The sequence below is a fragment of the Vanellus vanellus genome, assembly GCF_965231255.1.
Source record: "Vanellus vanellus genome assembly, contig: HAP1_SCAFFOLD_269, whole genome shotgun sequence".
Classification (NCBI taxonomy): domain Eukaryota; kingdom Metazoa; phylum Chordata; class Aves; order Charadriiformes; family Charadriidae; genus Vanellus; species Vanellus vanellus.
In genome coordinates, this window is record NW_028128756.1 from 111,367 (window position 1) to 123,153 (window position 11,787).

Consider the following 11,787-nt stretch of genomic DNA (forward strand, 5'->3'; position numbering starts at 1 on the left):
GTGGATGTCTTCAAGCAGGACATCATCTTCGTGCCTGTGAACTTGCGAGCCCACTGGACACTAGCCGTGAGTCCCACAGGCTTTTTCTTTAGAATTGGACAGGGAGCAAAAACTGGCAAGAGAAGTCATTTAGGTGTTGGAGGGTGTGCGGCACAAGGTTGTGCTTTGTCTCACGATCACCTTTTAATAACAGGTCATAGATCTCAGGAAGAAGACCATCACATACTTGGACTCTCTGGGCCAGAAAGGGGACAAGATTTGTCAGACTTTGCTGTAAGTAACCGCTCCGTCACTGCTTTTATGGTGTGAATGAGGAGAGGGTTTTTAGATTTAGTCCCTGTAAGGCGACTGCAAGTTTTCACATGGCTTGTAGATAACCAAGCAGGAATCTTGGAGTTGCTTGCTGCGAGTTGTCTGGCATCAACTGCTTATCTGGTGTCACAGCGACCCCTCCGCCCAGGGTCTGGGGTGCCTGGATTCTGCCACCTTCCCGTGATAGGCACAGCCAAATACGCCATAGCCCCATGGCACACATGTGCCGACTTTGTTAGTAATCAGTAAAACCGGGCTGTTGATGGGAGGGAAGGATTTCAGGGATTTCAGGATGTTTCAAGATACCAACCAGACTGTAAAAGGAATGTGGTTCTTCCAAGAGCTTTTTCACTCCTCCTTCTTTAAGAACTTTCAGATGGCAGCTCAGTAATGTTGGTGTCCCGGGGTATATACGCTCCTCTTTGTGATCAGCTGCGCCGACACTCTTACTCTCAGCTACGCTCTTTTAGCCTTTTCTTCTCTCAAGACCTGTTTCCCCCCCCTACTTGTGCTGTTCGTCCTTTCTACAGTAGTGAGCTCTGTAACGTGCTCCTTCTCAGGTTGTCTCTACCTCTTCTGTTCAGTGTCTTACACAAAGCCACCGTATTTCCCTCCGGCGTCCCCCAGCAAGCCACCTTTGTGTCCCTACTGGGTTTTACTTGTATTTCTGACATTCCCCTTCGAGACAGATACCGTGTGGCACGTTTCCATCATACACCTTTCCGGGTGTTATCAGCTGGCACGGATACACCTCCAATGGAATGGGTGCGGCTTGTGCAAGCGGGCATCCTTAGATGTCTTTGCTGCTGATGCAGGAGTAGTCAAAACCCTTAAGCCGACAGCTTTGTAGCCTGAGAGCCTCCCCACAGAGACGAACCGCGTGTTGCTTCAGTCCGGTGCTCTCCTGAACAGTTAACAGCCCGTGCCTGGGAAAGGGCATAACAATAGGTCTGCATCAAATAGTTTTTTACCTCGAGAGGGTTCTTCCAGCACCCCGTGGCTTGAGAACTTCCTCAGCCAGAGGGGTTGGCCCAAAAGCTTCTGTATTAGTTCTTCCAGAGGTGCGCGCAGGGTGTGGGATCAAGGCACTCGGTGGAATTATGGCATTACGGTTCCTTGCTTGGTTTTTCTCTTTTTCCTCTAGTAACATGTGATTTGGGGTTTTTTGACCTCTCCGAAGCAATGAACTTAGGTTTGTGTGGAAGTCTCTGTTGGAATTGTTGGTCTCGTTCTTGACCATTAGCTCACAGCCTCTCCCCGTGTTTGTAAATTGAAGATTGGGAAGTTTCCTCCCAAATCAGCCTTAAATCAGCTGCTGTGAGGATCCTCTGATGTTTTACCATCCTGCCGTTCGTCTTCCTGTGATCCTTCAGCCGCTTTGTTTTGTTGTTGGCCTAAATTACAGAGATGAAAAGGGATTTTTTTTTTTTCCCTTTTGTTTTAACCAGCCGATACCTGCAAAAAGAAAGCCGGGAAAAAAGAAACCTGGAGCTGAATGTTTTGGAGTGGACTCTTCACAGCATGGAGCCACGTGTACGTGAGCACCCCTTGGGTTTGAAATGGGAACTGTCAGTGCTTCTTTGGGGCCCAGATCCTGGCACGTGACAAAGCAAAGGGTTGAGCTGATGTTTCTCGAGGAGTTAATAGTAAAAAGCGGTCCCTAAAGACTGGATTTAAGAAAGGTCACTTGAGAAAGACGCCATGCGAACCTTGAGAGGCCTCGCAGGGAGGAGGGCTGCTGCGCCTTCTGGGCCTGCCAAGAATTTGGATTGTAGTGTCCAAGTCCGGGAGGCAGAGGGGAGGGATGGTGTGCAGTGAACTGGGTCTGTTCCTCGTGGGCGGGAGTGGGTATTCGGGATTACGCAAGTAGGGTCAGGAGTGTGCGGTGAGCGCAGTGTCGGTGTGGGTAATGTGCGCTACTTCCGAGTTGCTTTTCTTTTGAGACAGAGGGAAATCCTCCATCTTCTTTGCATTCCTTAGGAGATCCCTCAGCAGCTGAACGGAAGCGACTGCGGTGTCTTTATGTGCAAATACGCAGATTACATCGCCAGAGAGAAACCGTTCAACTTTACCCAGGTGAGTGAAGGTCATAAACCCCTCCAGCCCCTTTCGCGCAGGGACAGGAGCCGGGGAGGTTACGCAGCAGCTCTTAATTGTGTCCGGGGCAGGGGCTGAGGTTTCGTGCCCCGTTTCGGTGCGTAGTTGCTGGGGTCAGAACTTCCAAGTGGCCTGGGCAGGGCAGAGTTGTGGTTCTCCATCCCCGCCTTTGGGAGCTGCTGCCGGTGAGATTCCTCTTGGGCAAGATACTGCCGCCGCTTATTTTTATTGATTTTGTTTTATACCGGTCTTTTGTTAGTGTGCTTGTAAGCTGTCGCGCGGTCAAGTCAATCTGTTTTTGTCGGGTTGTCTTGTCACCCTCTTAGGGGCCGCGTGGGGTGTTGTACCCAAACAGTTGACAGTTCTTAAAGGGAACTTCCTATTAAGGACTCCGCTGGGCGTTTATGCCTGTTTGCCGCCTCTTTCTGCTGTGACGTCGTTATTTAATGGATTTCTCTTCTCTTTTCAGAGTCACATGCCGTACTTCCGCAAGAAGATGGTGTGGGAGATAATCCATCAACAGCTGCTGTGACACGTGGACAATTAGAGTTCTTATTTAGTGACATTTCTTAGACCTTTGTTACATTTCTTAGACCTTTGTTACATTTCTTAGACCTTTAGTTACATTTCTTAGATCTTAGTTGCATTTCTTAAAGCTTTAGTTACATTTCTTAGACGAATTTTCCTCTTTAGGTTATGAAGTAGAAATTAAGATGGTTTTTTCCCCCCCCTTACCCCCCCTTATTTTGGAGACAGTAACTCTGGTGGTGGTTTTTTTTTTTTTTTTGCTGTCTCCAGGGAGTTATTTAATGTGAAAAGAGAAGTATTTATTTCTTTATATGTTTAAAATATTTATTTTAATAAAAAGAGCCTGACTGGAACGAAACTCTACCTGGTAATGAGAGAGGGTGATTTATTCTTTCTTTTTATTTAACTGAAAAAAAGTTGGATGTAGCGATGTGGTTTTTCGCTCCCTCACAATCCCCCAGGAAGAGGATTGGAGCCAGGATGAGTATCGGAGCACAAAAGCCACGAAGCGATGGTCACAACGTGCTGAAGGGGCAATCGGGGTGTCGTTCAGCGGCGAGATGAGCAAGCAGCATCCCGAAAATCCGCCCCTGGAGAGGGGTTAGTGGTGTACGGACGCTCTCTGTGTTCTGTAAACCCCCCATGGGGAGCCCCTGCTGCCCCCTTGGCAGCGCCCAGGTGGCTGTGACTGCTGAAAGCCTCCGTGTGTGAGGCGGTGGGGACATTGTCCAGGTACCACTGTCCCCTCTGCCTACAGCGTCACAGGGTGGGCTCTGGCCCTTCGGCATGTCCATATGTGCCCACCAGCTCCCCTGAGACCACCCCAGGGGGCAGAATCATCCCGCTTTGGGCCAGCCGTGTTGTGCAGGAGCTGGGCCTCGCTTCTCGTTAGGAAGTGGCCTTTGGGAGGTGACGAGCTTGCGCTTTCCCGTGCTGCCGGGAGAGCGTGGGTAGAGCCACAGCGCGAGTGACACCGCTGCTGCCCTCAGCGGGGCTGGAGGAGATGTTCCTCCTCTGGCTTTGCACACTTGGCATGCTGCCATGTGCCCTGTGACATGGTCCTTGTGCACAGGGTGGCCGTGGTGGGGGCTCAGCCCCATCCTTACAGTGCTGGGGCGCACGGGGCTACCAGGCACAGGGTCCCTCCCCCAGTGAGGTGCTTTGGTGCGTTGAGGTGTTAGATGGGGTGGCACCAGCCCCTGCCCACCCCGGGAGGGGGGTCACCACCTCTCCGGTGGCACTGGATGGGTGGGAGGGAGGGAGGGAGGGAGCAGAGCTCTGGGAGCCATGGAGAAAGGCGTGGGGGTGTCCCTCATCGTGGCAGCCCTACCCCGCCACCCGGCCACCCCAAGGGACACCCAAGCCCCATCTTGGTCCTCTCCCCGTTGGCTGACGCCCTTCCACCCACCCTGGAGGTGCGCTCCTCTCCTGCGGGGGGACGCCCAGCGCTCGCCTGGCTAGAGAAGCACCGGGGGGGGGTGGTTAGGGGGCATCTGAGCTTCCCAGTTACACGGGCGTAATTAGTGCACCATTAATAACCATTAGTAACCACTTTGGCTCTGCTAACCAACTGCGGCGAGGCCCCCACCCCGCTTTAGCACAGGCTTCCTGATGCCAACGCCTCCCCGAGCCACTGGGTAAAGCGACGCCTGGCAAGAAACCACCACCACCCCCAAAAAAACCCACACCACATCCCTCACTCCCCACCCACCCCTTCTCCCCCCATCACAGCCATGGGGCAAACTCCCACCACCACCCCCCCCCAATCTCAGCTCGGCCGTGACCCCCCCGAGACACTGGAAAGAGAGCAACGGAGAGCGAGCTCAGGCTCGTGTGAGCTGGAGAGATTTCTCTTTGGGTTTTGATGTTGTCGGTGGGTGGGATTTGGTTGGTTGTTTTTCACAGAACACTTTGCAGTAGAGGACAAAAACGTGGTGTCGCAGCCCCCGGGGCCGGCGCTGGCACCGCCACCTCCCCCCCCCTCCCCCCCCCTCCCCCGGCTCCTGTCCCTCCTCCTGCCCGGCGGCTGTTCCCACTTTCCTTCCTTGGTTTGTTTGTTTTTTTTTTTTTTCTTTTCTACCTTTCTTTTTTAATATGTGGGGTTTTTTTCCGTTTTCCCTTTTTCTTCTTTTGTTTTTTGCTTCCCCCTCCTTTTTTCCCCTTTTTCCTTTTTCCCTTTTTTTTTGCTTTCCCACCCTTTTTTCTGTTTTCCCTTCCCCCCTGTTTTTCTTTTTCTTTGTTCACTTTTTCCCCTTTTTTCTCTTTTTCCTTTTTTTTTCCTTTTCCCTCCCTTTTTCTCTGTTTCTCCCTTTTTTCCCCTGTTTTTGTTTTTCTCTTTTTTCACTTTTTCCCCCTTTTTTCACTTTTTCCCCCTCTTTTCTTTTCCCACTTTTTTTTTCCCCTCCCCGCCCCCCCTTTTTTTTTTTTCTCTTTTTAAACAAGCTCTCTCCTCAAGGAGCGGCCCCTGGCTCTCCGCTGGCAGAAGGAGCCTACGGAAGAGCTCTGGCACTGACACGGGCAGGAACACCCACTCACACATCGCAGCACAGCAGTTAGTTTGGCAACACCCCCACCCCCTGTCACAAGTGAGACCTGCACAGACAAAGGGCTCCTGAGTGAGGGCACTGGGGCAGCCCCACCTTAGAAGCAGCAGAGGAGCAGAGCCGTCCGGAGCCATCAAGAGCACAGGAAGGGCTATTCAGGGCCTCATTGTCTGCGCCGAGTGACCGTCTGCTGAGAACCGCTCTGGCGGCTCAGAGCTCAGCCCCAGCAGCAGTCTGGAGCCAACGGGGAAAAGTACACTGGGAGGAAGACTGGCAGCCTTCCTCCACAACGCCCCGGAGAGAATGACCAGAGTGCTGCCTATCCCCATCGCTTTTCCAACTCGGTTCTTTTTTTATTAAAAAATTAAAAAAAAAAAGAATACTTCACCTCTCAGGTTTCCAAGGCACACAAAATCTCTAAAAGGGAGACACAAGCGTGAGGTGCTGAGGTACCCAAACCTGCCCACGTTAGTCCAACTAAAGGGAGAGCGTCGGGAGGCGAGGGAGGAGGAAGGGGGAGGCTGTGGGATGGAGAGAGCCCTCCCCGTACCCCTCGGCTGTGCATCCTCGCAGCGCCGCGGGCAATGGGGGGCTGTGTGTTTGGGGGGGTCTTTGGTTTGCTCCCCTGACCTGCTGGGGGTGGGGGAGGGGGGGGATGTCCGGTGGCGGGGTTACATTCATCGGGCGGTGCTGGGCGGCACGGCGGGAGCCTCCCTTGCTGTGCTGCGAGGCCGGGGCTCCCGGAGCGTGTTTCTGCTCCTGCTGCTTCCCCTGCTGGAGCATTTCCCTCATCTTGCGCTGTGCAGTCTTGGGGAGGAGAGGGGAAAAGCAAGAGGTGGGGGTCAGGGCACCGCTTCTCCCCCCCCCACCCACCCCCGAGCATCTCACCGCTCCCAACTTTTCACTCTGGACAAGCCGTAATTAATTCTGGGGGCGTTTTTTGGGTGTTTTGTTTTGTTTTGTTTTTTTTAAGTTGTCCTTCCTCCATCACTCCTCAAGAGCACCTGAATTTTTTAGGGGGGCTGCCATCCTGCTCGAGTGGACAGGAACCAATGTTATGGAAGCTGCACCCAGGTGGGATGCGGGTGGCTTTGCCAGCACCAAGGATTCCATTCATACCCTGGATGCTGCTCTGCACGGCATCCAAAACACTTTTTTTTAGCTCAATCGAGCCAATCTTCAATTTCAGCGCTCGCACAGCCGGGGGGAGCTGCCGAAACACCTTCAGTGCATCTTGGGGGCACAGGGACCACCCAAAAGAAGAGCAGCGGGATGCTTGGGTGGTGCTGGGCTCAGCCACCCCACGCCTTTCCTCGGTGGATGAAAGCGGCCAGGGAAGATCGGGAAAAGCCACGGCCAAACTGTACCTGACTGGCAAAGAAATGCGCAATGATTTTAACAATGACCTCCTCGTTCTCGTCCGGGGTTTGGTCTCGTGGCACATGAACTTCCGCACTGGTTAAGTTTTGCAGTTCGTTCACCTGGAGCAAATCACAAGAGGCTTCTGTTGTGGAAGACCCAAAATCCTCCAATGCTGCTGTCACCACGACACCAGGCACCCTGTGTCTCTCCCCCTTCCTTGGGACCAACGAGAACCACCACCAGGACATGGGGGCTGAGGTTCAAGACATTGCTGAAAGCACTGAGCACCCGGGATTTGTCCCCCTGGGGTGGGCAGGGGTGATGGGTGATGGGCAACTCTGCATCCCTGGGGCACCACCACCTTTGCCTATCACACGGCCGGCGGCGAAGGAAGGCACCTTGATGTGGGCTTCAAGCTTCACTTCTTCTTTCACATTAAAGAAGTTTTCCTCTCTCAGCTTCCCAAATATTCACCCCTGGGCCTGGGGAGGAGACGGACGGAAGGAAAACCATCCGGCAGCACCCGCTGTGCCCCTCCATCCCCAAAGCTGATGATGTCCCCATGTCCAGCAGCATCAAAACCATGGTACCCAGCAAAGAGCTCCCCCGGCGCTGAGGGAGGCCAAGGCAGGCTGGCAGCACAGTGGTGACCACAGGGACGCTCTTGACTTGGCCCCTACTGTCCCCCCACCCACAGCCTCCACCCAGCGCACCTTGAACTGAGCCTCGGGCAGCCCCATGATGATGACCATCCGCTCGCTGGCCTCGGGACCTTCTGCCGGGGCAAGCTGGGGAGGGATGGGGGAGAGGGAGCAGCCCCCACTTCGGCAAGACCTTCCCTCGGTGGGATGTACCCCCCCAGCGCAGGACAACCCCCCCATGCAGGAGCATCCCACCCCACCCGAGCCAGGGTGATAACCAGGGTGCTGCAGGCCTGGCCTTCTACTAACGACAGGCTGGAGAGGTGGGCACATGCCAACCTCATGAAGTTCAACCAGGCCAAGTGCAAGCTCCTGCACCTGGGTTCGGGCAATCCCAAGCCCAAATGCAGGCTGGGTGGAGAATGGATGGAGTGCAGCCCTGGGGAGAAGGACCTGGGGGTGCTGACTGATGAGAAGCTCAACATGAGATGGCAACGAGTGATCACAGCCCAGAAAGTATCCCAGGCTGCATCAGAAGAAGTGGGCCAGCAGGGCGATGGATGTGGTTCTGCCCCTCTGCTGCACTCTGGGGAGACCCCACCTGGAGTACTGTGTCCAGCTCTGGAGCCCCCAACATAGGAAAGACATGGACCTGCTGGAGCAGGGCCAGAGGAGGCCATAGAGATGCTGGAAGGGCTGGAGCCCCTCTGCTGGGAGGACAGGCTGAGAGTTGGGGTTGTTCAGCCTGGAGCAGGCGCCGGCCGGGGGGGCTCCGTACAGACCCAAGAGGTACGCCGAGGAGCTCTATGGTGGGAGAGAAAACGAGGGTCAGTGACGGCCCCAGTGTGCCAGACCCTTCCCAGCCACCCCCAGCCCAACGCAGAGCAGTGTGCCACCACAATGAGCCCGGCAGGGACATGGGGACAACCCTTCAGGCCCTGAAACCCCCCCTCACGGAGCACGGGGGCACCCGAGGGTGCATTGGGGTGAGCTGTGGCCCCAACCCAGCACAATGGGGCTGGGAGGCGGACGGGGGCACCCAGGTACCCCCAGTTCCTCCCCGATGCCATGTTTCTGCTCGTGTCCTGCCTTTGTAGGGGGAAACTGGCCCCGACGGCCTTTCAGAGCAGCCGCAACCCCGCAAAGCCGAAACCGTGCTGTGACCACCATCAGTCCCCTGCACAGAAAGTAGGGGATTGGCGAGAACTGAGCACCATGTCTGGTTTGGCTCTGATTTCCATCATCGTTTCACTTTTCCAGGTCCAAGAGAAGAGAAAGCCAAGGCTGAGGAAGATGTTCCCCCGAGACCTGGTCTGGGGACAGGGGGGAAAGCAGCAAGCAACCCAAGTCAACCCAACCCAAAGCCTCGTCAACTCTTCCATGTCCCAAATCCATCAGAAACTTCCCCTGGCAGTAGACACAACTCTGTCCTGCTCTGCGTTCCAGCAAGTGCAACCAGATGCTACCTGCAAACCACCATTTCTCATGTGGAGAAGGAGCAGAGCCAGCTCCCCTGCCCATGCTGGACGCCGCTCTTGCTCCCAGCCCTTGATTTAAACTTGCTGTGCCCATGTTCAATTAGCTACGGCTTACGCTGGACCCTAATCTCCAGCTGTGTGCCTTAAAGTGTCCGCCTAAAGTTGTCTGCACATCACTGTTTCCTATCCTCCATGTGCCAGTCTTCTCCACCCCATGGTGGCTCTGAGCACCCTCCTCTCTGACCAGGCACCGTTTCAGCCCTTCGGAGTCACTCTTTCCCTTCGTGCCCTGCTGTCTGCCTGCAGCCTCATTGGCAGGCGCCGGGCACGCAAGTCCTTGCCTTGCACCGGAGACTGAATTGGACTCAAGCACGCTCAGCTGTGAAAATCAGGAACTTTATTTCTACAACCGAGTCAACATCAGCCCTTCTGCGCTCAGAGGAGCGCGGGCAGGACAGAGCAGGCCTTGGCACTGAGGCTGCCTTTGGCTCAGCAGGCATTGCCCCGGAAGGAAATGGTCGTGGAACAGGGCGGCCTGCTCTGGAGCCTCTTCGTCACGCTGCTCAAGCCTTTTTCCCCCACAGGACCTGCAGCAGCTCCTGCACCCGAGTAAAGAATTCCACCAACTTCTGGAGTGGAAATGGGCAGGAGCTAATCGTGCCCGGTGGTGTTGGTGTTGGCCTTGGCCTCTGATAAGGGGTTGAGGCGGTGAGAAAATGACTCCAAGCCCGTGCTGTTGGAGTACCCCTTACTGCTGGGCTCAGTCCCATCTGGACCAGGATCCAGTCGTAGAATTGCTGGGTGGAGGTGTAGACTCCGGGCCGTTTGGCTCTGGCACAGCCTCTCCCCCAGCTGGTCACCCCAACAAGCCAGAAGTAGTCCGCGTTGTTGTCTTTGCACACCAGAGGACCACCGCTGTCACCCTGCAGGGGAGGAGAGAGGGTTGAGGTGGTGTTGGGTGGCCACTGTCAGCGCTCTGGCCGGCTCCTTCTCTCTCCCAGCACCTGCCAGAGCTCTGCTCACTGCACACAACGGCTCTGCTCCGGCGCTGGAGCCTACAGAGCCTTGTCTGGGAGGGGGTGGTGGGCCTGTAAGGTCGGGCGCTCTCTCATCCCTGCACAGTGCTCCCGGCTGTGTGGAAGGGGGATGCTATGGGATCTGGACCTATGGGCTGCCGGGAGCACGAGATGGGCTTTCTGGGCAGCGTCCCCGGGCTCTGGGACAAGGCGGACACTGGGCAAGGACCTGCAGCTGGGGAAGGGGAGGTGAGCCCCAGCAGCGGTGAAGACCCAGCGGTGGCAGGGTGACTTGCCAGGCCAAGCACATGCCGGGCGATGTTTGGGCGTTGCGAGAGGGCTGCCGGGGCTGCCGGGGCTTGACTTGCAGCACGTCCTACCTGGCAGGTGTCGATGCCACCCTGCGGATAGCCAGCACACAGGTTGTGGCTGTGGATGGCCCCTCTGTACCACCCGCTGCTGTTGCAGAGGTTGACATCAATGAGCTGGACCTTGGCCTCCTGCAGGACATCCGTTGACCCTGCAGCTGTGAGCACAGAAAGCAATGAAGCCCCAGCAGCTCCCCCCCTGCCTGGGTGAACCCCTTCCCTAGGGCTTGGCTTTGCGTCCTGAAGGCACTGTGCCCGTGTTTCCCCTCTGTCTGGCTTTGGGCGGTGGGTCAGCCCATTCTCTCCGGAGGCATACGTCCCCACAGCCTGACTGCGGCTTTCGCCTCCGCTCTCGGGAAGCCCAACCCCTCTCCCCAGTGTGCCGAGCTTGCACTCAGGACACCAGCACTTTTGGGGAACTCACATCTTGCAGTGGTGGCGCCCCAACCGCTGACGTAGCAGGTGCGCAGATCTGACACTCTAAGTGAGGCGTCGGGCACACAGGCAAGCTGGGTGTAGTAGTTGCACTGGACAGGCTGGTCCAGCTCCAGCAGGGCGATGTCGTTCCTCTGCGTGATATTCCTGTAGTGCTCGTGAACCAGCAGCCGCTTAATATGGCGCACTTGGGTCCCAGGGCCCAGCCAAGTCAACTGGGTGGCCCCAATCACCACGCGCCACATGCTGATGTGCCTGGAAGGCAGATGGAGAGGGGGGTCAGAGGGAGCGGAGCCACGTGCTGCAGCAGCCCCGCCATTCCCTGCCTTCTGCTTCCCAGGGCAGAGAGGAGAGCAGTGCCACGCAGGCTGCCACTGCCCTGGCATGCCTTAGGCACGAGCCATGTGGCGCTGGAGGCTGCTAGGAAGCAGTGGCCCGAGCCCAGCCTTCTCCTCAGCAGTCTCTGGGCTGGGCTCGGCAGTGCCCAGGCACTGGGCGTGCTGGCAGGAACGGGGATGGGAGTAGCAGGCGGTGCTGCGCGCAGGGCACCCGCGAGGGTGGTGGGGACAGCCCCCTTCCCTGGCCCTCCTTACCTGGCCTCGATGAAGCAGTGTGCTGCCGTCAGCACCCACTGTGGGCTGATGAGGGACCCTCCACAGATGTGCCCTGTGCCTGCTTCCCAGGGGTCCTGGATGCTGACGATCCAGGGCCAGGCTCCTGGACGGGCATCGGTGCCACCCACCACGCGCGACATGCCGTACTGGTAAGCCATGGGCCGGAGCCCGCAGGTCCCTCTGTAACCAGAAACTCATGACTGTCCTGCTCCACGGCGTGCTGCGGTTCAGGCTGAAGGTCAGCCCTCTTCCCTCCCCACAAGGCGCTGCACGGACAGCAGGGCCAGGGAACCCCCTGGGGCGGGCGGGCGGGCGCCCCTGTTTCTGCCTGAGCCCCGTAGAGGAGCTGTGCCAGCAGCCGGGGTGCTGGCCAGGATCTGAGGCTCCCAGGCG

The 11,787-nt window shown here is 56.6% G+C and overlaps 1 protein-coding gene across 1 annotated transcript; it reads right to left on the bottom strand.

Annotated features, from left to right (window-relative positions):
* Positions 1-1,142: 1,142 nt before the first annotated feature.
* On the bottom strand, positions 1,143-11,534 carry LOC309684071 (acrosin-like; the record flags this gene model as incomplete). Its single annotated transcript, XM_082500033.1, has 5 exons — positions 1,143-1,238; positions 9,714-9,884; positions 10,358-10,503; positions 10,770-11,035; positions 11,374-11,534. 5 exons carry the CDS (start codon positions 11,532-11,534, stop codon positions 1,143-1,145), a joined length of 840 nt encoding a protein of 279 aa, XP_082356159.1.
* Positions 11,535-11,787: the final 253 nt, after the last annotated feature.